Source organism: Mytilus edulis, chromosome 6 (genome assembly GCF_963676685.1).
Source record: "Mytilus edulis chromosome 6, xbMytEdul2.2, whole genome shotgun sequence".
Classification (NCBI taxonomy): domain Eukaryota; kingdom Metazoa; phylum Mollusca; class Bivalvia; order Mytilida; family Mytilidae; genus Mytilus; species Mytilus edulis.
Window position 1 is genome coordinate 12,668,706 of NC_092349.1, and position 27,211 is coordinate 12,695,916.

Consider the following 27,211-nt stretch of genomic DNA (forward strand, 5'->3'; position numbering starts at 1 on the left):
CTTACAAATCGGGGGAATTTATAAACCTAAATTGTACATCTTTCTGTGTTAGGGAGGAATGCTAAGCTGATTTTAGGAAACCAGGTGAGACAGTGTACCAGTTGGAAGAGCAATCGGGTTTGAAATTTGAATATTTAATTATTTTAGAAAACAATTCTCATTTGTATTTACTGAACGTTATTTCATGGAAGGACTGATAATCTTGTTATCTTCTTGTTTTGATTGGATGTTGTTTGCTTACTGTCTAGTGGCAAATATTTCATAGATATAAGAAGATGGGGTGGGGTATGAGTGCCAATGAGACAACTCTCTAGTCTCTATTCAAGTCACAATTTGTAAAAGTTGACCATTATACAGCATGCATGTTCAGGACATTAGCTTCTTGTATATATCATATTAAAAAAAAACAATTGAATTTTGTTCTCTTATCGGTATATTTTGATGAAATTGAAAAAGTATTGAACTATAACTATTTCAAGATGATTGAAAAACCTGAACTTTATGTGATCAAAAGAACTTTGTTTAATTGAATTGTAAAAAATTGTCTGTGGTCTTACTGTATGAGTTTTGCTCATTGTTGAAGTCGTAAGATAATTTTTAGTTGCTTACTTCTAGGTCATTTGGTTTCATTGGCAATCATACCACATCTTCTTGTTTTTACACAAATTAATTGCTAAATGATAACTGAACTTTTAAAATCTCAAAAATCAAACAATATATTTATTAGTGTTTGTGCCCTTATTTTCATTATAAGTGCTTGATAGAGAAAAATGGCCATTGCAAAGTATATACATGTTGAAGATTGTCTTTATATATGTGTTTCACCAATGAACCCATTTTAGATGAATGTTGCCTATTTTTGGCTCAGACACTATTTATGCAGTTCCTTTGACTCTAGTTTAATCTGGAAAAAGATGGTTGATTGTTGCAGTTAATCATATTTGTTTTTCTTTTGTTGTTTTGGACATGACTCAGTTCAATTGTTTTAAAATTTTGTCAAGGCCTTTTATAGCTTACTATGCAGTATGGGTTTTGAGACTCTCTTGTCAAGATTGTTTAACACCCGTAATGGTTTTGCTCATTGTTAAAGGCTGGGCAATGACCTATACCAGTAGTTGTTAACTTCCTCTGGGAGATAGTTATCTCATTGGCAATCATACCACATCTCCTTATTTCATATCAATCATGAAAAGGTACTGGACCTTTATATTTTTGAACCTTTGATTTTATAACACCAAATATTGACAGGATCCATTATAAAACAGCTGGAAAAAATCTTTCCATCGAGTCATTACCTGGTGCAATGGTACCGGTAGTGTTATTTCCTAATGGATAAAAAATAGTTGATTAAGGATCCAGGAAAAGTCATCTAAGACGTATTGTTTAAAAGAGAAATTGATGTTCCTGTTTGTTATCCAGTCATTTCCTTTGAAAATAGCAGATTAATTATTAAAAGGATGTTGTTTAGGATCTAATTTGCATAAATCTTATTTCAAAACTCCTCCCCTATATTTGCATATGAAGACATAATGTTATTCTTTTGTTTTATAATTTTGATCGGTACTATTAATCAAGAATACTTTTTAAGATGGAGATTTGGGCTAATGACTATTTTACAAGTATTTTGTTAGTCAGATGTGCAATATAATGAATAACAATTTTTTTTCTGAAATAATTTATGGCGCAAGGCTTTTAGGTTGAATTAATAAAATGACATTCAAGCAAAATTCAAATAAATTATTATAATTATAATGTTCGTTCAGTGCATTACATAAAACAAAGGATTTGTCTATATTCTTCTTTTGTTTTAGTCAATGTCCAGCATGATATGCTACAATCGGGCCATCACAAGACAAACACAGCAACATATGTTGACAGCCTATTTGATAAAATCTAAATATAAGCTATGAAAATATTATAAAAAAGGGGAGGAAGATAAGAAAAGGATGCTTAAACTCATAAGTCAATGTCATACAAAGTAATGGCAAAAAAAACAGAAAAAACACCCAAAAGACAACAGTTGTTGTTTTAAAAACAATACTACGAGGCAAAATTTTGTACAATTTCATGGCAGTATCAAGAATGGACTTATTGACCGAATTTTGTAGATTGTTCTGAATTAATCTAGCTTCGTCGTCTGCTATAGTGTCTTTCTTTGGTCACTTATGTATCTGATAATTCAAAAGTCAGATGTTCTAGTTATAACTTTGATTTCGATTATATTTACCAAATAAGTGATAACCATTAAAGCCATTTTCAAAAGTTGTTATTTGCAAATTGTAATTTTTCAACTGAAGCTAAGAGATATATACAGGTAATTAAAGGGCCAGTTTAAGGTTAAAAAAAATACCTAAATAAACCCCTCTCACATGTTGTTGGGTTTTTTTGGGTACTTTTTGGATGCTGTCTTATTGTGGTATGTGCCAACATCGTCTTTTATTTATATGTCTGCTAACTGTGTCCTTCTAAATCACAAAAAATGCTCTAACCTTTTTAAAAGTTCATTTCTGTGCATTTCGGTGCTATAAAAATACATTTGGTTTCCCACCCTCTCTTCAAATTGACATATATTGGTTTTAAATAATTCCATGTAATTAGCTTGCATCTGTTGATATACTTCTGATGACAGCAGCATGTTCATTTTAAATCAATTACGTCAATTTCATAGATCTCAAAACACTTGTAATCAGTGTCAAAATTCCGCTTCTTTGACAGCTGTCAACCATCTTATTACCATATATGTAAATTATTTATCGCTTTCAAATTTAGTTTTGAAATGTATCTTTAAGTGCTTGACATGTTCAAGAAATTTTAAAATTTACTTTAAAAACATTATTGTAAATTTTCTATAATCTGGTATTGATGGTCGGAGGACTACTTTTGTCTGGAATTTGCGTCGGTCAGTTCATCCCTTTGTTTCTCCGTTATTCTGACCATTCTGTATCAGGTTAAAGTCATTGGTCAAGGTAGGACACAGATTTTTGTTTTTCTTGTTTCTGTAATATGTAAGATTTTTTTTTATTATTAAACAGGAAGGATGCCTTTCAAAGAAAAGCTGACACAATTAAAACAAACATGACCAAGTATAAAAATAAACTTTATTATGTCAGACATGTGATTATTCCAGTAAGAGTAAAAATCTCCTGATTTTTATGCACTTTTCCATCCCTCCCATTAATATTTAAAATCTAAATAATATGATAGCTATTATTAAAACACTTTAAAAGCTTGAATTACTTATAAGCAAATGAATCTCTAGAGGGATTCAAATCATTAGAATGAAATAAAAACAAAGTCCAAGTCAGTACTCCGTATAGGTCAAATTTAGGTCAATTGCAATATAGCTTTGTCCCACTGTTTGAATGATATGATTTTTATCACAAAAAATAACATTTGTCTTTATTTTCTTTTTTTCTTTTCAGCACTTGAAAATGTCCAATCTGAGTTGTTTGAGGTCAAGGCCAAGTATGACGAGGCTACCACTGCCAAGTAAGTTATGTTTTCTGTTGAAAACTATGAACCATTTAGCGCTATTCACATTCCTTTACTTCACTATAACAAAAAAATAATAGACCTCTCAGTTTAATAATTTTTGTAACAAAGTATTGTTTTGCGTACCTGAAAAGGACCATACGCTTATTAAAGAATTGTTTGTGGCTGTGTTAGTTATTTGAGCTGCCTGAATTGTTCCAACATATTTCAACAATATTTTTCCGATTTTAGGTTTACAATACTTTTGTGTCTTTTTACTCTGTTATGTTTAAAATAGAAAAAAGGGAATGAGGTAGATTAAAAGCCCCATCAAGAATAAAGGTTGAACAATACAAAATAAATATAAAATTAACTAATTTGCTCTTGCATATTTCTTCGGGTAGATTAAAAACTCCACTTATAATATAAGCTGACCAATCAAAAAAAAAAGAAGAAAAAATGTTTTTGCTCACTTGCATATATTTCTTCATGATGAGGTTTGATATATAATAATGCCTTCAAAATCAGAAGAAATTTAAACTCTCTTTTAAATGTTTTTAGAAGATTTAAATTTAAAAACACAAATTATTTTTTGTTAAATATTTTGAATAGTTGCTTTCTTGTTAGTCTCATGATTGTGAGGTCTAGTTAATGATAGTCATGATTAAGTTTAACGTTAGTCCGTCAGCAGACATCTGAGTTTTACTAGGTGATTATAATGAATAAATTGTAACTTTGATGTCCAAACATAATTTTTCATGTAAATTTTTATCTTTAAAGAATAAAAGTTGTCATTCAAATTATGGTCACAAACTCCTTGAGGGAATTTGTCCAGACTGGTGGTCTTGTATCTTTCTGTGTCCAGTATTCAATGACCAGTGGTCAGACTTACCCATGTCCAGCTTTTGATTTATTTTGTCTCAACCAGCGGGGTCATTTGTTTTACAGAAATCATCTTTGCTATAAATCAATAAATTATCTGTTATATGCAATAATTAATTAATCAGCATATTCAATGACCAATGGTCAGACTTTCCCATGTCCAGATTTTGATTTATTTTGTCTCAATCCGTGATCAGACCATAATGGATCATTTGTTTTACAGAAATCATCCCCCCTATAAATCAATATATTATCTGTTATATGCAATAATTAATTATTTTTTTATGTAATCATTGACAAGTCTGTAAGTGAAATTGACAACTGATTTTTATTATTGACAGTTAATAGATTTGTTTGTAATATTTATTAATAACTTTGCATGTAGACAAAACTTTCTTTGTATTTTTATTAAAAACTAAAGTAACAATTTTCCGAGAAGAAGAAGAAAAATGTTAAATATTAATTGATTTGGTGAAAAGGAATTATTTAGAAAAATTATTATTTATAAAAATGAAACAGATCTAGGATACCTTAACACGATAATAAAGTAATTATGGTAAGAACATGAAATAAAGGTTCTTTGAAATAATTATAACAGAGAAAACAATGATATTGGGTATCCATCCATGACACAAAAACCAAAGGAACAGAATATATTTAGATATAAGAAGATGTGGTATGAGTGCCAATGAGGCAACTCTCCATTCAAGTCACAATTTGTAAAAGTAAACCATTAAAGGTCAATGTACAGTTTTCAACACGGAACCATGGCTCACACCAAAAAGTAAGCTTATAAAGGGCCCCAAAAAAATTACTAGTGTAAAACCATTCAAACAGGAAAACCAACAGTCTAATCTATATAAAGAATACTTATTATATATGCCTATAATGTATCTTCAGAAGAAAAAAAAGGGGGAGGAGTTTTGTCTGCTGTACTTTCCAATATATTAGGGGATTCCTGTTATCTTTATTGTGTAGAAATGAAATAAATGACAAAAAGGTTGAATGAAAAACAAAGAAACGTTGATAGTAATAAAATAGATTTTTTATGGGAGTTATTACACTTAGGGACGACATCAAAAGTTCAATGAAGGATAAACAACTTAATTCACATAGTTTTTTCACTGACCCCCACACCCCCCCCTCTTAACTTAATTTGGGAAAAATTGATTGACCAATAGGGATATATGTAAAATCACTTTTAGATTAACAAAACAGGCAGCAATGTTGACCATTTTAATGCTATAGACAGTAAATCTTGACAATGAAATAAAAAAAGTATGAAATAAACTAAGTAGGTCAAGGAATAGTAAAATATCTAACTTTTAATGTTTTGTATAAAAACTGGACACGTCAAATCTATTTATAGAAAAAGCTATAAACAGCAAATACAAAAAAGGAAAATATAAGTTTTAATGTTATGTATAAAAAAGTGTTAAGAAAATGCAATATCTGGACATGCATCTATAGAAAAAGCAATTAACAGCAAAAACTGAAATAAAAATCAAAAATAAAATGATCAAAGAAGGTAAAATGTCTCAATAAAAGTTACAATTTCTGTGTCCATATTGTCAATATCCATTTTTGACAAAACAATACACTTTGGAAAACATAAAAATCTGATATAAACCAATATTACTGCCGTTAACAAGTATTATACATATCTAACGATTGATTATTATTGGCCTTTTGACACATGGTGATCACTTTGATTTGTGTAAATGACAGAAATTATATCGCAGATCGTACATTCAGCACCCAACCCATTGTAGATGACATCTTGCTGCGGGGCTAGCTCGTGTTCAGAAGCTAAATTACAGATCAAAAAAGAAAATTAATTAGCTCATAGTCCAAATGTACACAAGAAACTAAATTGTATTGATTTGAAAACAAGGGGAAGTTTCCGGGCCATTTTGTGTGTTTTTATCGCCATTTTTATGAAAGAATGTGTTTTTTGTATACAGATTACATGTCTTAAGTTGTAAATCCACCAGTAATAGTATTGGTTTTTGTTTTGTTAATGGCTTGTTTTATTGAAAGCTACAAAGAAAATCTTTTTTGATGTTGTTATATGACAGTATTATGTTGTAATATCTGTTTTTATGCACAGAACTGATTTTTTTTTTGAATTTTTATTTACATTGATGTGTTCAATACTTCTTTGTAATATTTGAATATATATTTAAATTTTCATTTAATAAATAATGAATTGTTTATTGTTGTATTTTTGCGGAGGAATTTTAAAAACTTAATTTATTTTAATTTTGTATCTGAATTGCTATCTGCAATTTAAACGGATAGTAGCTACGATTTTCATTAAAATTACTTTTTTAATCTATATGCCGGATTTTGTACAAAAAGTAAAATAATTATGATTAAAACAATTACTGGTTACGTTCCATTAAGCATTTAGAAGCTTTTTAACGTTTAACACCTACATTTATTTATTATCTATAGATAATAATTCGATGTTAAGCCCAACCCTTATTCATATGACCTTTACTCTTCAGTTCCCAATGCGCAATCGCACATTGTGCCTCGAAGGGAAAATGGTCGAACAGGGGAATGTTAACGCGGAAATGGTACGCGAATTTACAGTTTCAGCGAGAAAAGAAACAAAAAAGAGGTGCAGACAAGTTATTGTAAATTAAAAATAAAATGCGTCGATGAGATCGGTCAATAAAATCACTCAAAACACCTGCGACGCAGGCAAAGTCAAACAGAAGTAGCCGACGGTTTGCGTAATGTTTACATTTCTTAAATTTTCCAGATCACATGAAAAAAAATCTCAACGTGTTCATAATTGTCAAAAATATGTTTATAAATTTACGGGCAGTAATCTCCCACCTTAGAAGAAATTAGAAATCAACTTCCTAAACTTTAGTATTATTCTTCAAGTGTATCCTTCATGGAGGCCCCGATTTAACACACACACGTGTATACATTATCGGCATGGTTTGGTCATACAAATGTAATAACAAGTGTATAATATCGCCATTGTTGGAGAATCTTGGGTTGAAATAATATGCCGGTATTTATTATATTTTTTATCTACATAATTTGATAAATGGCGTCAAATATGTACGTTTAATAAAGAGTAATTATCAAATATGTAAGAAAACAAAAAGCACGTGTTCGTATCTATATATATCTTGGTTAGCTCACTCGCTATGTCGGCAAAGTTCGGGAAGTAAACCCGATGCATAATTAATGAGGTGAATAGGCACACAACACGATATGAATTATCAATTATTAACACTTCTGTAGTTTATTAAAATATTTTTACGATCTTATTGCTTATATTTAGTACATATCTTTGATTTTAGCAGCTTTAAAACTTGTTCATAATTTTGTCAAAATCGTAGCTACTATCCCTTTAAGAATAAGAACATTTGAAAGGTTGTGACTTTAAATTATGTAAAAGTTAGAAAAAAAAAGTAATAATTAACCAAATTAAAAACCTTGAAATATATATATAAAAACAAATAAGACAGCTTCTTAACAACACAAAAAAAGAAATTTGAAAAGTATCATTACATTTGATTTAAAAAAAAATTAGTTATGAAATTATAGATTTACAGTTTTGGTAAAAAATAATAAGTAATTAAAATATATTTAAAAACTCAATAAATCTATTAACTCTTTTTTAGAAATACATACAAACATGTCTGATAAAAAGTAAAACTTATTCATAAAAGTGGGAAAACCAGTCATTTTGGTACAAAAATGTAAGATTTCCGATTTTGTATGATAATTAATGATTCTGTCATTAGCCGGATATATGTTGCTGGCGAATCTACATTAAAATCACCTATAGTCGCAAATAAATATTTCCGATGATGTAAACACAAGCTGATTTGCTTGAACGAATATGACATATGCCACAGAGAAAGTTCAGAAGGTCTCTCGTGATAAATAGTCGGACTGTTTTAATTGCTAGGACTGTGACAAGTGATTAGTTTAAATGGTACTTAGAAAAAAAACAATAACTTCAATCATTTACACAACATTAATATGAACATAAATTACTGATGCATCAGTAGGCTACCTGAATAAATTGGTACAAATAACAAGCAAGTACACTCAGTCGAAAAAGACCATCAAATCGTAAGAAAAAAAGATAGGTTTATGGAATAAAAAAAAAATTAAACAAGCAATTCAAATTAAACACTCAGTCAAAAAAGAGCATGCAATCCTATGAAAAAAATAGCTTTAAGGCATGTATGGAATAACATCGTAAATAAAAGCATGAAATCCTATGTGAAGAGAAGATCATTTCAAGAAAGCATGCTCAGTCAAAAAAGAGCATCAAATCATATAAGAAAAGAAGAAAAAAATGTTTAATGAAATAACACTTAAAAAAAATTAATAAAAGTACACTTAGCCCCCCAAAATATAGCTGAATGAATAAACAGGATTTAGTACTTTTACACTTTATTCAAATGTGTATCCTTTTGTATTATGTAATATGACCTATACTTCACATACTTATAAAGGGAGGTAACTTTTAAAATGTTTGATACATTTGTATTAGAAACTGCTGTAGGAGATATTCAGTCAATTGACAGGTCTGGATTTACATCAGCTTGTGACTATATATCATGTTTAATAAGGTCCATAGACCACAAAATCTTCAATTGATCTGAAACCATTCATCCTTTGATTTTGAGGTCTGGCAATTAATTTGAATGATGTTTTTAGTCGGTCTGTGTCATACTCAACTGCTGGAGGTCTGACGATTTTGAGAGCTCTATTATTTTTACCAAACAGAGGATGTTTTGTTCAATTGCTCAAGGATTAAGTCATTAATTTCGATATTGTTTTTATAGCCTTAGTTGTTATAAATTTGGAAATGCCCTAAATCTATGGATGATCAGTGACTCGACCTTGACGACGTCCTTTTCAACGATAAAAATATGATCTATTCTTACCGCACATATTCATTCACGATTTTTATCTCGAGTTAAATACTGTCAGACAAACATATAAAAATAAAAATAGCATCAAATAAAATGTTTTTTGCTCAATTGATCTTTTTCAAATATGATTAATTTGACCACGATACCTTATCAATCTAGGCAATCTAGAACTGAATTTTAATGTGCGTATTGTTATGCGTTTACTTTTCTACATTGGCTAGAGGTATAGGGGGAGGGTTGAGATCTCACAAACATGTTTAACCCCGCCACATTTTTGCGCCTGTCCCAAGTCAGGAGCCTCTGGCCTTTGTTAGTCTTTTATTATTTTAATTTTAGTTTCTTGTGTACAATTTGGAAACTAATATGGCGTTCATTATCACTGAACTAGTATATATTTGTTTAGGGGCCAGTTGAAGGACGCCTCCGGGTGCGGGAATTTCTCGCTACATTTAAGACCTGTTGGTGACCTTCTGCTGTTGTTTTTTTCTATGGTCGGGTTGTTGTCTCTTTGGCACATTCCCCATTTCCCTTCTCAATTTTAACATGCCATGAAAAGTTTACAAAATTTTGTTTTTGTTTCTATTTACACTACATCTTTGTAAATTCTAAATAAAAAGATATGTCCAAACGTTTTGCAATCCATTGTTATATAATTTAATTTTGGATGTAACACATCTTCTGATTGGCTGACGTTATTTTGTTATGAGCCCATAGACATAATTTAGTCATGTGACCGTGACGTCATCAACGTTTTTTCATGGTTTTCTACGGTTTAAAATGGAATTTAGAATTAAATTATAAGAAATGGCTGTAATATTTTTTCTGTCTATTTGAAATAACATAAAAAATGGTGCACACTGTTAAATAACCCGCTACACATGTTATTCAGTGTGCACCACATTTTTTATGTTATTTCTTCATAGACAGAAAAAATATTACAGTCATAGAAAAAAATATAACAGTCATTCCTTAAATAGTTTGGATTTAAAAGAAAAATAATTTTTAAAAATTGAAATTTTATTTTGTTTACATATTTTTAGATAGAAATTGTTTACATTGACATAAAAGAAATTATAAAACAAATAAAAATTAAATATTTAATTCTGCTTTTTTTTTATAATCAAAAAGTGATTCTAAAATCTTTCATTTATATTAGTCTTAAAATTTTAAGACATTTTTGGTCATACTTACACCTTGTTATAGACTGATGGAGTTTTATTGGTTAATATAATGTGTATCTTAAATTCTTTCAAATGAAATTTTTAAAAAAATGCAATAATAATAACAATATTTTCATTATTTTCAGGTCTGATGAAATGGAGATGGTGATGTCTGAGCTTGAACGTGCTAATGAGGTATGTTATTTTGTATGCTGTAGTCTTCATCATTTCAATGTTTTAAATCCATCATCAATAATGGACTTTCCTACATAAAACTTATATCTCCTGGGGGAATGTTGGTGGTTCAGTCTTTAGCCACTCCAGCTTCCTTTACCAATAAATGATTGTTGCCAGGAAATAGCATAATAGTGCTGAAATTGGTGTTAAATATCTTTTATGTATATTTAATTAAACAAAATCAGAAATTGAATATAAGTAAAAAAAAATTTTTTTAAAAAGTACAGTATATTTTCCTTCTTTCTTTGTTGTTTTTGATCAATTTTAATATATATAATATATATATAGATTTTTGGGGTTACTGTATTTGTGAGGTATTTAAAAATGTTAAGTTTTATTATGAAATATATTTACAATTCATAGAAAAACAATATCACTTAATGGATATATACAAAAAAAGAATGTTTAAAAGTGCATGTATTAATTTCAAGAATCTCTAATATGCATCTATTTCCTTATTGTTTATAAAGAAAAACGACATTCAGTGCCTTCCTTATTATCAAATCCAAATACATTTTGTAAATCTTTTATTCAATCTATAATAAAGTACAACATCATAGTTGCATGTATTATTGAGTTATTTAATATATTAAAATTATTGACAAATTCCGACGTAAATAATCAATACATAGAAAACTGAATTTTTTTGTGTATTACTTGAATTTCTTAGGTTGCTGATTGGAAATGGATGTCGATTAATCAATCATATAGCAAATTGAAATTGATCGGGATTCTGGGAGTTTGACAAGTAATCAATGACGTATTGATCGCCGATCGATTACTTATTGTCGGCAATTATTCCGTATTGATTCCAAATGGAAATTTTATTTGAAATAATGAAGTTGATGATGAGTCGTTTGTTGTTTTGTAGACTCAAGATATTTATAATTTTTACGATTATAAAAGACGAGTGAATTGGAATTCAATAGATCATTGTATGACTATAAAGTCTAGTTCAGAAGTGAAAAACGATAGATGATCTGTAATATTTTAACTATTGCTTTTTGAAACACGACTGGATTAATATATTTTTTGACCATTGTAAAAAAGTGATTTTTATGATTAACTCTTATTGCATGATTAATCAGAAGAAAAACTTTTTCAAGAAATCTATGGAAGTAAAAAAGAAATATAGACAATTTAAGGAAGAATTTTCACCACATGGTTAAGTTGGATGTAATTATGATATTCTAACCAAGGATCTTGTTAACCCTTACAATGCTTTATTTCCTAAGGTAAATTGCTAATTAAACTCTGGTTGCACACAGTATTTATGACTCGGTACTGCAGATGCAAATGGTATCACATACCAAATTCTGTTGTACAAGATGGTATACTTTATTGTTTTGCAATGGCAATTGAAACTGCAAATAAAAATTTAAAACAATTGTTTAAATGGCAATTGGGAACACAGGATCTGTTGTAACTGAATTAGTGATAGCCAGTACATTGTAATAAGGTGTAGGTTTAAATAAAGGAGGCTATTATCATTGATTATGAAGCCATCAAATTTGCATACAAAAAATTGAAACATTAAAATAAATGAGATAAATATCACTGCATAATTTGTGAATTATTTAAAACCAATATCAAAATTGGAAATTATAATGTTGGCCAAGGGTTTAGAGATTCCATTCTTAGTTTTACTGACTGAATGCTTTTAGAAGTGAAGCAACACTTGAATTTCTTTTTATAGGCTAAATTTGATATAGCAGACATTTAACATGTATTCATATTTTGTCTACGTTATTAACAGGTTGATTGAAATAAAATGGAGATATATATTTTTTGATTGAGAAGGTTAAAATATTTATATCAATATATTTGTAATCCTGATATTGTAACATATTGAAAATGTATATTGTTATACAGAAATCAATAATGACTTTAAAATTAACTTCCACAAGGGGAAAAATAACCTATTAAATGTTTAATTGAATTTTGATGAGCTACATATTGAATGTTCTATATTAAACTTGTAGGTTTATATCTACATTGTAGCTGTAACTTTAAATGAAAAAAGTTATAAAAAGCAAGAGGAAGAGTCATAATGAGAATTAATTCCTTGATTTTAATTTTTAAAGTAAATAGATATTATTGATAACATTGTTTCAAGCAAACTCTAGTTATAGGTGATGTTAATGCTTTTAGTCATAATAAACAGGAAATAGAATCGTAATGAAGTAGAATCCTACACATTTAGATAATTTGTGATCTGATTTTCAAAAGTTTACTTAAAAAGAAATAACTATAGACAGAATTCCATAAATCTGAAGACCTTTGATAAAATGTACAGATAGATTTTTTTTTTTTTTAAATATCCCAATGTAATGCAATTCTAAAGGTAATATTTTTGTTTACCTTTGTATGTCTGTCTGTCTGTGTGTCATCAAATTATGCCTTTCTGTATATGATTTTTAAATCCTGTTTGGAACCAGTTGTTAAGGTGTGAAGGAGACTCCTGTCTTTTCATTCATCTTTAGAAGGAAGTTTAGAGCGAGCTCACTACGATTGTTTAATTTTAATTGGTCACACTTTGATGCAACAATTATGTAGTTTGCATTACACATTGAAGAACTTCTTTGAATGACATTTTTGCTTTTGTTTCTTTTCAACAGAGAGCAGCTGGATCAGAAAGACAAACAGAACAGTTAAGGCAACAGTTGGTAACAGTAAACCAGAGTCAGAGAGAGGGAGACACTACACAGAAATCTGCAGACATGGAAAAGGCAATAGATATGTTACAGAGATCAGGTTTGGAGGTAGAATTGGCAGCAAAGGAAAAAGAGGTAAGATATAGGTCACTGCTACTGACATTTAAAAGGAATTACTAGAAAATTCTTAACCACAATAGAGCTAACAGGAGTTGGGAGAGGGAAAGGACAAGGAGGATTGAATCATGTTATAAACCTATAGAATTTAGAAGTTATAGAGGAATTGAAGAAATGCATAAAATAAGGTCACTGCAACCATACTTTAGTGATAAATTAATATGAAAGAAAATTCAATGAATTGATTGTTAGTAAAGTGTCGTCACAGTAAATGATTAAAGAAGTTTCCTTAGATTGAATTTAGTATCACACATATTTAAGAAATAAAACACACTAAAAACTCTTATGACTTGAACATATGACTTTCAAAATAACAATTATTACTTGGCAGTTATAACATGGTCTAGCATTGTATGAAATCTTATTGCATTTTAAATGTTAAATCTTGCTTCTTCGTATAAGATGTAATGATGACATGTTTTATTGTGAATTTCAGATTTCTCAACTTGTAGATGATGTGCAGAGATTGCAGGCATCACTAAATAAAATGAGGGAGACCACTGCATCACAGGTATAAAATGATTAAAATAATGCCCTCAGATTAAAAAATTGATAAGGGAGTACCCAAGACATGTATCCCAAAAAGTTTCACATTAGGTATCCTGGAAATAAACCAGCTGAGCCCTTCTCTGGGTGTGTGATTTTGTCCCTATGTTGTAGACCCATTGGTGCCCTCTGGTTGTTATCTCCTCTTTGGTTGTGTTGTTGTCTCTCTGACATATATATTCCCAATTTCCATTATCAATTTTTATATCATCAGATTAATTCAATAATATTCAAGGATTTGTATATCCTAAGGATTGAAATAACATATATCACTCAAAATTGAGCCTTCAGATATCCGATATTCCAAAAAGAGGAAATATTGGTTAATCTTAGTATGTTTACTAAAAGTAGGTCAAAGTTTTGTGTGTCTAAAATTAGAGTAAATTTTATGAAATATTCCCTATCTGAAATCCTACTATAATAATGTCTTTTGTATATACCCCCTTCCCCTGAGCCTCTTTATCTGTATGATATCAGATTGGCTATCGTTAATCAATGAACTGAACGTATTGATTTTTTTGTCTTAAATACAATACTTTTGTTGTCTCGATATTTTCAGTTAGAAATAGATTTCTGAAATGTTACAATCTTTAAAAGTGGTTGCCTTGGAAACCATGTTAATTTCAATCAATTATTGACAGCTGGCGTAAATTTCACCAGCTTTTGCAATCACAGGTCGATCAGTATTGAAAAATGTTGCAATTGGAATATTGATTTTAATGTATCAATAAACCCAGAAATGATCCCTTGACGATTCTGTCAAATTGACAGGAATTAATTTTAAATGCAGTTTTGTCACTCTTGGTGTCATAAAATTTTATTATAATTGATTCTGCTATTGTAAATCAATATTTGATATTAGAATACCACGATTACTTACATTAAATGCAGATACAATTTTTATTATGAGCTTCCTTAGTAGTTTATCATTACGTTTTATTTACATTCAATTAATTCTGGTCTTGTCAGTAGCAAATTGATTTGTATGTATTGAACTCAGAAAATGATTCATTTTGTCGACGCCTCTGTTGTCGATATTCTTATATGTCTACATTTAATGGAGAGAAAGAAAAGGGGGAGGGGGAGATACCTGAAAATAAAGGGGGATAAAAAAATCTATCAAGAAGGATTATGACAACACATGATCACAGGAAACAACAGACTTCTTAACACTTCACTGAAAACTCATTATTGAGCAGCACAAACCACACAAGTCAAGTGCCCCCCCCCCCCCAAATAATAAAAGATAAAAAAGATAAGCAAAACTTGCTATAGTGAAAAAAAAATACACAAGAATGCAAATGAAATTAAAAATGATAAAAAGACTTTAATTTTTATATTCAAGTATGTGTTCTATGAATAAATTTACATCTAATTATTTAATTTTATGTAAATGTGTGAATGTTTTACAGGTGGCTCATCTTGAGGAAGAACTCACTGTGAAAAATCAGGCCTTCAAATATTTGGAAGAAAAAATCAAAACACAACAGGATTATGAAGAAATTAAAAGAGAACTCAAGTATATATTTATAAATCTATTCAAGTTTAAAAATTGAAAGTTCTCATTTCAATTTCTATGCCATAAATGCAAAGAGGAGATGTGGTATGATTGGCTATGAGACAGCTATCCATTAATAGGTCACATAACAAACATGTAAACAACTCTGAAAAAGACACAATAAGGCCTTCAACCATGAGTAAAACCCATACTGTATAGTAAACTATAAAAATCCAAAGACCATGAATGTTAACTTGGAATAGTAAGTAGAGATATTGCCTTAGATATTCCTTAGAAGAATGGTAGCAGTTGATATAGATTTAGAAGATATTCTAAAAACCACTTAAAATAGTAAACATTCATAGAAATACGCCCACAATAAATTTTCTCTGAAGAATAAAGTAAAATAAAGAGAGAGAGACAATAAAAAGACCAACATTAACTGACAACTAGAATAATATTAATGGTACCAATTTACTGCACTAGATGTTCATTTCAACATCTAATGTCTCTTCATCATGTTCATTAATGTTTGAGGTCAAAATATTTGAAAATCCAAAACATAGCATAAGTGTTGAAGAGCTGATTGGTAGCACTATGATAAAACATGAAGTGCAATAAGGCATATAAAGTGGAAAATCATTGAAAAAAATTCATAAACTATTTCCTAAATATCCTCTAAAAGATAATAATTTTGTATGGTTTATAGCCAGTTCTCATTACAATTACTAATACAATGTGTTGTTACATTTCAGTGTTGTAAAATCCATGGAGTTTGGTGGCAGTGGTGACGAGGATGCTAAGTCAAAGTCATTAGAGACGCTATTATTAGAGAAGAACCGAGCATTACAGTCGGAGAACACCACATTGAAAGTCTCCAACAGTGAAATATCAGGTAAGATGGCATCGGGTTAGTTAGTGGTAGCATTTCACTTCCTTGTTCAAGTTATTTATAGGCTGACCTATGACCTATCAATTGGGAATACCTTTCCTTGAACTGAAATAATTGACAAAAATTTTACATCTTTTAATCTGTTTCAAATTATTTGTATATTTCAGATTTCTTATATCCTGAATATATCTCTTAAATTACATATCTTTTTCATGAAGCATGTCTTTATCATTTATCAATTCCTTTCATAAATTAATTTAGAACAATGTTTGAATAATGGAATCGATGTCAATTTATATGAATTTGAAATGCAATTTTAGTAACACAGAATTTTAAATGATTCTTAAATGTGCTGTATTGTTACTTATTGATCAGTATTTTGTAAAAAAAATCCTGCAATTGATGAAATTGATAACATGTAACAAATGTTGTTTTAATAAGGATCTCATGCTAGGAAAACCATCATTTTTCATAGTGCTTTTGAATGTGTTCTTCATTTGATCATTTTGTGACTTTATTTGTTGCTTTGTGTTGAATTACCCCCCTTGTTGTCAATTTCACTAGAAGAGTTGTCTTTCTTGAAGTAATTAATTTTGAAGAAATGTATTGGAATCTTCTTTGAATATCATGTTGAATTAGACTAAGAATGACCTTTTATTATGTGTCCATTTGCCATCACTGCTTTCCAATAACTAGTGTTTGTTTGATGTTTTTTTTACTAACATGTTTCATGGCACTTTAAAAATTTTCAGCAAATTATTGACTTTGTCCTTATGGATGTAAATCTTAAAATACAATACAATGACTGTGGTAGGCCAAGGAACTAAGATTTTACTCTCTGCTTTCTTTTTATCTAACTCAACTTTAAACATTTGAATGCCTTTAATTACTTACATCCACTTCATTTGAACTTTTGTAGATAGTTGTCTCATTGGAAATCATACCACATCTCTTTATTTTTATATTTATGAAGAAGTCGAGTAAGAGCCTTGAAAAAGAGTTTCACCCGAACATATAGTTTTGAGTAGGTAAAAAAACCTACAAATAATATTTTAGAAAAATAGTTCCCACCCTGTAAAAAAAAATTGGAAAATTATTTATTATATACATTGTTATAAATTATATCAGGATCCCAGAATTTAAGAAAGGTGTTTATGCTTATGAAAGGGCTTAAGAAAATGTATACCCTTAAGTGTTTAATACGTACATGTTTTGAGAATATTAATGATATGTGTAGCATGGTTCTGTGACACTCTGTTGGAAATTGCAGCTTTTATTACACGTCCTTGTTTTAGAGTTAAAGAAAACTCTTTCATGTGCATATGCACCTTTCTTACAGGAGATTCCTCAACTCCGGCCCTTTCCGATAACACGGAAGCCTTCGCGACCATGCTTGGAGAAGAAATAGCAGCTACATATCAAGGGGAACAGCGAGAGGAGCAAAAATCTCCAGACATTAGACCTGTGTCACCAGAAAGCCCTCCCTCACCCGTCAGTAGTAAAGACACAACTGAAGCGGAGTCGGAAGAGAAATCGTCACCTAGACCACCAATAGAAACACAGTCAAGTGTATCAACCAACGAAGCTTTACATATGCCTCCATTTCCATCACCGTTTTATCAATTTGCCAATAGCCATTTTATGGCAAACTTTATGGGTATGAACCTTGGTGCCATCAAGGTCGACCCAAATAATTCTCAAGGATTAGATACGGTTCTTGTAGCAAAAACTGTGCGTGAACTTTTAAGTATCCATAATATTGGACAGAGACTTTTTGCTAAGCATGTCCTAGGATTATCTCAAGGAACTGTTAGTGAATTATTATCAAAGCCAAAGTCGTGGGATAAACTGACTGAAAAGGGGAGAGAATCCTACAGAAAAATGTACGCTTGGGCAACAGATGAGAGGAATATTGTGGCACTAAAAGCCATATCGCCTAAAAAAGGTAAGACATCATATGCATAATCAAGAATGCTTTATATAACTTGTAATGCTTGTACCTTTGACAATTTGTCATTTCATTGGTTTAAATATTGGTATATCTTTTCAGTATTTGTTTCAATTTTTAAAGCACACAAGATAGACAAATATATCAGAAAAATTTTCATTATAGTTCTGTATAACTGCATGAAATGTTTGTGTTTGCTTGACTTTAAAATTGGAACAGTTGTGCCTATTATATTGGATTTGATGTAATTTTTTGATTGACAGATTTCTTTGGTTTAAAAAAATCTTCAATTCACAGTTGCATTAACTTTTAGTAATCATTCTTTAAGAATTCAATGAACATGATTCTAGAAAAGTTTTTAATTTTCCAAACACAAGAATTTTCTTCAACGTGATTGCCAATTAAAAAAAACAAATGTTATTTATCATTTAACATGTTTAAAATCATGAAGTCTAATTCATTTTATATATAGCAATGAAGATATTCAGAGTCAGAATCAGGGCCTTTCCATCAAAAGCTACATTTTATATTTCGAAATTGAAAACAATATTTAAAAGCATTAAACTCTGTCGAATTTTGAACTTAAATTTTGATGGAAAATCCCAGATGATTTTACTTATATATATTATATATTTAGCATTTTATCAATGTCATTTTCTTATTATTCATATTATATACCCAGAATGCATTGCTTTTTGTATGCTGGCTGCCATATTGGCTTTGGTTTTATACCTTGTCTCCTGATTCCTGGGTCTGTGTTTGCTTGCCCAATTCTATTTATCGTTTATGAGGCTGTTTGGTTCCTTTCTGTGCTGGAATTTATAATTATTATATTATTTTCTAAATTTGGATTGGTCATGTTTGTATGGTCATCATATAAGACCACAAAAAAAGAAATTCCATTCTTTAAACTCTCCTGAATCACTTTTTGTTTTATTCAATTTTTTTATGAAACACTTTTTTGAACATGAATTCTTCCAATTCCTATATTTATTGAAAATTTGATTTTTTTCAATGTCAAATTATTTTTTTTAATTTTCAAATGTGAACTAATTGCATTTTAACAACTGCTGCTTTGAAAATTGTTTTAAAAGACATAGAATTAAAAACTCATGTCCATCCATTCTGTATAAAGAATTGAAAACGAAAGTACCCATTTAAGTAATCTTGCTTTACATATATTTTTTAAATGAAAATGTAATTAAAAATTTTTTATGATTCTAAAAGGAAAATAGAAAATATTTCAATAATCAGACAACAGATTGTATTTTGAAAGAATTATTTTTGGTTATAACTTTTCTAACAAATATTAAAAATTAACAAAATCTGATTACATTTACTTTTGATTTAAAAGGGAGACAATAGATCCCATATTATTTGGCCCAATTTTACTTTTCAGTAAACAGGGCAGTCAGCATACCAGGGTCGAATAGTACTTATCCTCCAATGAGCATACCAGGGGCCAATAACTCCTATCCTCCCGTACTCTTCACAGGTTCCCAGCCACTGGTATCCAGTGTACAGAGAGAAGATGCTCATACTGAAGAAAGAATTGCTCAAATTCTGAACGAGGCACAACAGGCCATGCAGATTAAGAAAGCCATGGAACAGGTACCAGTTTCAGCATATCAACACGTAAGGATGTTCGCTTGTCGAAGCAGTATTCTGTAACCCCTCGGTTATTTTCCTTTGTACAGTATGTGGATAAAAGTCATTTCTTTTCAATTCTATTCCCTATCATTTTATGCAATTTTGAAAATTAATAAAAAATAACTTTACTCATTTCCCAACTGATTTTCTCAACATTTTTATCATTACCGATTACACTTAAAAATTGTTGCAGTTTTAAAGGAATTTTAAAAGGTTTTTCAAGAATTTAAGTTTATCATGAACTTTATATTTTAATGTCACTAGATTCTTTATATAGCATGTATAGTATCAAACTCAAGTAATTAATTAAATCTCTTGAAAAATAGAATTTCAAAATTTATTTGATAGTAGCCATAATACACTGCAAATATTTTTAATATTATAAGTGAAAAATCAGGAAAATCTCAAAAGAAATGTCAGAGCCAAAAATAACTTTTTGAAAAATTATTGATTTATATCATGTATATAAAATAAATCATGTACATTAATTTTGTGCAAATGGGAAAAAAGAATGACTTTTGTCTAACAAACATCTGAAGTGCATTATTTTTGTATTGCCAAACAGACCCTTCATGTCTTTTTATAATTTGAAATTTTATGTATCATTATACCCCCGCTTTGAAAAAGGTGGATATACTGTTTTACCTCTGTCCGTCCGTCCGTCCATCAGTCTGTCAGTCTGTCCATCCCATGAATATTTTTTGTCACATTTTTCTCAAGAACTACAATACAAGGATTTCTGAAATTTGGTTTCTGGTTAATATAAGTCTGCTATAACGTGTGATGCGTTTTCAGATTCATCACTTGACAAGTTCCTGTTAACCGAACACTTGCATATTTTTACACTTTTAAAATTATCCACATGCGGTGGGGGTATCATCAGTGAGCAGTAGCTCGCAGTTTCACTTGTTTATTCTGTTTTAAAAAAACTACATTTTATCCTTTCCTGACTATCTTTGCACATTATCATGATTATATTCAGTTCTGTTCATTATTTTATACATTTTCTGGGAAATTTTTTTTTTTTTAAATGTGACATAAAAATTGATCTTCTTTTTAATGCGTTTTTTATAAGACCTCACATTCTGTTACTATATATAGATTTTGGTATTTTCTGTTTAAATCTGAAAAGATGTTGTTATTATAATCCTTAATAGCGAACATCCTTAGTAAATTCATTTCATCTGTACGTCCGTAATATTACATTAAAATCCCCTCTTTGAAATTACTAGGATAACATTATTTGAATATCAAAGAATTTAATACAAATTCCAAACAATATATTTGATACAAAATTTCTTGAAATTAAGTGCACATCAAACATTTTTACACAAAAAACAAAAAAATGTAAAATTCAAACCTGGATCCTTATCACACAAAGATTTCCCTTTACCACGTTACTCGATATAAAAGTAGGCGTGAGACATTATTTTATACACAATTGCTACCTTAAAAAAATTATAGATTATCTTTGCTGTGATATGTGGTATGATGTAGTGAGAACATTCTAACATTAAGCAAGACCAAGAATGGCCTCGCCCTGGTGGATAAACTCATAAAATAACACAGGGTAAACATCCTGATATGGCCGATTTTCACTAATATATGTAATATAATTTCTAGATGCTTAAATCCCGAAGCAAAGGAAATGCTAAAATGAGAATAACTTCCGAATTATCACTGAAACTTGCACAAATGCAAAAATGTAGATACACTGCAACTAAAACCAATACAAAAATATTTAAAATAGACTTGAGAAATTGACTTTTATGTAAATATAAAGTATATTTTTTATCTTTCAGCAACAAGTTGCTCATGCAATGGTCAGCAGTATTTATAAACAAGAAATGTCACGATTAGCTATGATGTCTGGCCACCATCATCCCCTGGCATCGCCAACCGGTACACCTTACAGCCAATCAGACTCCAATCTCAGCCCTACTGGTCGCAGGGACAGTGAAAGTAGCCTTAGAAATAACATTAATGGTAATGGCAGAGATTCTAGAGAAATGGTTGAGAGAATTTATCGGCAAGAATTAATGAAGTTAGCCCAAGCGGCAGAAAATGCAGGAAATATGGCAGCAAGTTCAATGTATCAGAGAGAACTACAACAGATGGCAAGAAAAGTTCACATCCAAGAACAGACTGAACCTGGGGAGATTAGACGATCAAGATCTTCTCCTGACAGGAATTCCGACAGGAATTCAATTAAAATGGAGCCGCCAGACAGTACAGTAGAAGATACATTAAATTTATCCATAAACAACAACAATGGCCCAATCGACTTGAGTAAGCATGGCAGCTCAGCCCCTACAACACCAACATCGGGAGGTTCGGACAAATCTCCGTCAACAGAAACTGCTCATCCTTCTGGTAGTGCCTTTTTCATTGTTCAGCCAAAGGTCAATGGCCATCCTAACAGTTTTGAAAACAACCAGTTTGCCCCTTATTCAGCTCCTGAGTGTGTATCACCTTTACAAAGAATGCAGAATATTGCCAATTCCTTAATGTCAAGGCCACATATGGGAATGGCAGCTGCTAAACCACTGCGGGCAGTTCTGCCTGCTATTACCCAGGAACAGTTTGATAGCTACGCCACCATAAACACTGATGACCTGGTCAAACAGGTCAAAGAAACATTGAGTCAGTACTCAATTAGCCAAAGATTGTTTGGAGAAAGTGTTCTAGGGCTCTCTCAGGGGAGCGTGAGTGATCTGCTTGCTAGGCCAAAACCTTGGCACATGCTCACACAAAAGGGGAGAGAACCCTTTATTAGAATGCAGATATTCTTGGAGGATACAGAAGCAATTCCAAAACTTGTAGCATCACAGTACCACATTCCACCGGAAAAACTGATGAGAAGTGCCTCAATCCCAAAGCCAAATGAAATAGGTAAGAATCAGAAATGGAAGACATACATGTATTTATATAAAATACAGTGGTCAGTTAGGATGTACTTTAACAATTCAGTTTTGACACTGCTTGTTCTCTTTGAGATTTCGTTTTTGACCTTCAAACCAAACTTAAGATTGATTGATTGTTGCTTTCGATTTACACAAATGACAAATAATTCATGCATATTCATGAAAATTAAATCTTTTTATTTTGCATGTTATGCGCATACTATTTAAGGAAGAAATTTTATTATTGGAAAGTGTAATACGCTTTACATCTCTATTTTTGACTGGTTTCCAATTGATTCATGTAAAAAGAATGAAGAATAAAAACAATGAAGATGCTCAAAGGGGACATGCACAACTTTTTAAATAGATATTGAAAATCAAATCTTATTTATGATTACCTTTACTTATTTCAAGAAAACAAATGCCTTTAGAAAGGATAAGTTAAGTTTTTTGTGCATCAGAAAGTAAAAAAGAGAAGAAGAAACATGTGAATTGAAGTGTCATTTTTGATTATATTTAAAACGTAATGTCTAATGTATTACCATGGTTACAGATATTTATAAGATACTGTGGAGTCATTATATTTAGGGATACCAAGTTTCATTGATAGCGGAAATTGTATTCATGGTTTACCTATATCAATGAATGTTGTTACCCCATGTAAAAAAAATGAATCAATTATACTTATATTTGTTCTGAAGACTACTGTGTGTCCTACTTATAAGGAATATTATTGTTTAATGAAATTTAAAATTGTGATACAATTTAGACATGGTACATGTGTTAGATGAAATTGGTGATAAAAAGGATTAAGGATTCACAAACCATTAAACATGTTAAAAGTAAGAAACAAGTTGCACTTACATGCTGACATCATCTTGGGGGTTGCTGACTTGATTTGCTTTAACAAAAGAACTCACAAAAAAAATAATCATATTTTTATAAAGAAAAGGTGATTGCATATAATTATTATCAACTTGATGAAAATTACAGTTTGCATTCCTTATATTATGAGTTGGACACACAGTACAAATAAATTATTCAAATGAAATGCAAATTAATAAGTAAGATTTTGTCATTAGTTGCCTCACATAGTCAACTTTTGCTGGATCTTATTATTTGCTTCTAATTATTCAATACCTTATTTGCACATTTCATATAATTTATTACAACATGTTTAATAAATGCATTTCTATGATGAATGGCTTCTAAAGCTACAAACAGCGTAAAAAATTTAATGCAAATTGCAAAAATTGATGCATGGCGATCAAGTTATATAGTAGCTGATATATATATCTCAAATATATACATATATACCCGGATTTAACCAAAATGGAGGATGGATGCATGGCAGACTCATTAAAATTGCCATTGATTAAAACATCTGGCTGAACCTGACAAATTAACAAAATGGCTGCCCAATATATATATATATCATACTTTATACTAATAACTCATCTTCTATATCTGTTTATATACATATCTTACAGTCTAATTTTAACTCTCTACAAATGTATGCTTCAGGTAGGTATTCTCTATACCTGCCAAACTATAAACAGGGGAGGGGGTCTTTGAAAAGGGGGGTAGGCCATCATATTTTATTTTTAAAAGAGGGATATGAGTGTTTCTACTTGCAAAGGAGGAGAAGTTGGCTAGACTAGTTTTCCTCTGAAATTTTACTTGATTTCAAAATCAAACAGAATGGGAAGGGGTTGGAAATCCTTGCCAATCTTCCAAGATGAAATGTTACTGTAATATGAAATTCAGATGCAACTACATGTATGAACATTTTACTAAAATAGCTTACTTCATGCTATTTTTAAAGTTTCAAGGAATTTCAAAATAAAATGTACCTAAGATTTGCTTTCAAAGTTCTTACTTGCATCATTTTCTTTTGGTAAGAGGGGTAGTTGGTTGGCATTGGGTGGGGTGGGAGCTGAGGACATTGCCAATTGTGGTAATTCTATATTCCTTAATACGAAAGAAAACAAAAGTGCATCAATGAGATTTGTAATAGTTTCTATTTTCCTCATTTGTCTTACTTCACCTTCTGACCCGTCCCTCGTTCCAATGACCTAAGAAATAACCCTATTTTCATCAGATGTAAAATAATTTTGAAGCATACATGTGTTACGCCTATATTCTGTATATACTGTATATATATATCCAGCATCTAACATGATTTGTGGCTTGTCCTGATAGTGCTAGTTCATTTGTCCTTAGTCTTTTTGTTTTTATTCAGCTGTTTATTTTAGTTTGCTCGCCTTGGTTTTCCACATATACTCATTACACATCTTTCAAACAATTATAAGCTGTAGAAACTACTTCAATTTTTTAAATGATTGGTATTAAAACATCCATGCATGCTTGCAGAAGGTTAGAAGATAGTAAATTTCAATGGTATTTATAAACATCCTTCAGTTGAACTAAGATTTGATAAATTGAACCCCTGTTCTTAGTTTTATTAAAGTAGATAGTTTTTGGTCTAAATTAAAACAATAAATGAAGTCTTTTTTTTGCTATTTTTATAAATAACATAAAAGCATGCGTCTTTTAGATTTTTTTTCAAAATTGTCAGATTTTGTAAAAAATAAACTGGTGTTTCTAAAAAGAAACTATACAGTCGAATTTTAAGTTAAAAGTATTAGGAGATATCAATTGAAATGTGATTTCAAAAAATGTAAAAGACAAATTGAGACCCACGAACCTGCTCACTTGCTAGGTTACAAAATAGGGAAATTTAAGGTACATTCCATAAAAAAAATCAATTTTCTGAATTTTCTCCCAGTAATATATTAAGTTTTCAGATTATGAACTGACTATAAAAAAATATCTTTTAAATGAAAGTCTCTTGAATGAATCTGGTTTCGACAATAAATTTGCAATTTTTTTGCAATTTCAGAAAATGTAAAAGGAAATTGAAATCAGATAACCTTTTTCTTTGCTATATTTCAAAATAGAGAAATTTAATAACCAATAAATTTTCTGAATAATCTCCCCTTTAATAACAAAGTTTAAAGATTATATGAATTGATGAAAATATTTTTGTATTTCATAAGAATGACAAGTCTTATCCATTAAATTTTCACAATTTCAATGAAGATACAGACTCATCATTTGCAGCTATCTGCAATTGAAAATAATTATGCAAAGATTATTCCTGTTAATATGGTTTCTGTTTTATAAACAACAGGCATTTTGACTTGTTCTACTGTAAAAGGAAAATGTTAATAAAAAAGATTTAGAACAAAAATTTAATAAGAGATTTATCCTTTAAAAGTAACCTTAGTTTTAAAATCAATGTAAAAAAAATATTAATACTATTTCTTCTGAAAATTTTTGGAAGATATTAACCACTATTTGAAAATAAAATGTATTTCCTTTGAACAATTTTGTAAAATTTGTGTTAAATATATAGCTAATTTGTTTTGTTTCAATAGTATATATAGGGATTTTATTAAAATATGGATAAAACCCTTTACAGAATAACATATTTAGAATTCAAATGTTTACCAAAACCCAACACTTTCAATTTTAACACCCTGAAATTTTAACTCTAATGTATTAAAAAATGCCTGTGCTGCTTTTAATTTATAAAATCTAATATAGTATACATATATAATCTTCTAGCTCATATTGGAATGACTTATACTAGTTATAATGGCCTTATACTAAACTTGCATCCAAATTTTAGTTATAATTTTTTGTTTGTTTTTCCGTTTCACGTTTCCTTAGACATTTTTTTTCTCCTTGGTAGTTTCCCCTAGTGACAAGCCAACCAATCATGTTCCTGCAACCAGTTCCACCATTCACCAAGCTCCCACCGAACACCGCCCTCTCAACCAACACAATATCCATCTTCATCACCAACATCTACATCCCGCCCACCAATTTATGAATCATCATCCGTACAACTGGGCCTCATTTTCATATCCATCCTCCATGTTGGAAGTGGTCGCCATGACATCAGAGATTGACACACTTGAGTTGACATCAAGAATCAAAGATGTGCTGCAGTTTCACAATTTGGGTCAAAAATTGTTTGGAGAAGCTGTTCTTGGGCTTTCACAAGGCTCAGTCAGTGAATTATTGTCAAAGCCAAAACCATGGCACATGCTTAGTATAAAAGGGAGAGAACCCTTCATAAAAATGCATTTATGGTTGAGTGACCCTCATAATGTAGACAGACTTAAACATTACCAGAATGAGGTCAAAGGTATAATTAGAGTTTGTAATTGTACTAAATGACCATATATAAATTTCCGATTCAAAAT

General features: G+C 30.2%; 1 protein-coding gene across 13 annotated transcripts in view; it reads left to right on the forward strand.

The window, feature by feature from the left end:
- Nucleotides 1-27,211, forward strand: part of LOC139527149 (homeobox protein cut-like 1) — a 76,048-nt gene that overhangs the window by 43,231 nt on the left and 5,606 nt on the right. For 4 of the 13 annotated variants that reach the window (XM_071322428.1, XM_071322438.1, XM_071322430.1 and 1 more), the window contains exons 7-16: nucleotides 3,423-3,489; nucleotides 10,579-10,627; nucleotides 13,288-13,458; nucleotides 13,937-14,011; nucleotides 15,459-15,565; nucleotides 16,300-16,439; nucleotides 17,776-18,381; nucleotides 19,784-20,019; nucleotides 21,837-22,926; nucleotides 26,695-27,153. In XM_071322428.1, coding sequence (XP_071178529.1) covers nucleotides 3,423-3,489; nucleotides 10,579-10,627; nucleotides 13,288-13,458; nucleotides 13,937-14,011; nucleotides 15,459-15,565; nucleotides 16,300-16,439; nucleotides 17,776-18,381; nucleotides 19,784-20,019; nucleotides 21,837-22,926; nucleotides 26,695-27,153 — 3,000 coding nt within the window. The remainder of the gene's footprint in view (nucleotides 1-3,422; nucleotides 3,490-10,578; nucleotides 10,628-13,287; nucleotides 13,459-13,936; nucleotides 14,012-15,458; nucleotides 15,566-16,299; nucleotides 16,440-17,775; nucleotides 18,382-19,783; nucleotides 20,020-21,836; nucleotides 22,927-26,694; nucleotides 27,154-27,211) is intronic. The other 9 variants (XM_071322429.1, XM_071322440.1, XM_071322432.1 and 6 more) reach the window with 7 other exon arrangements.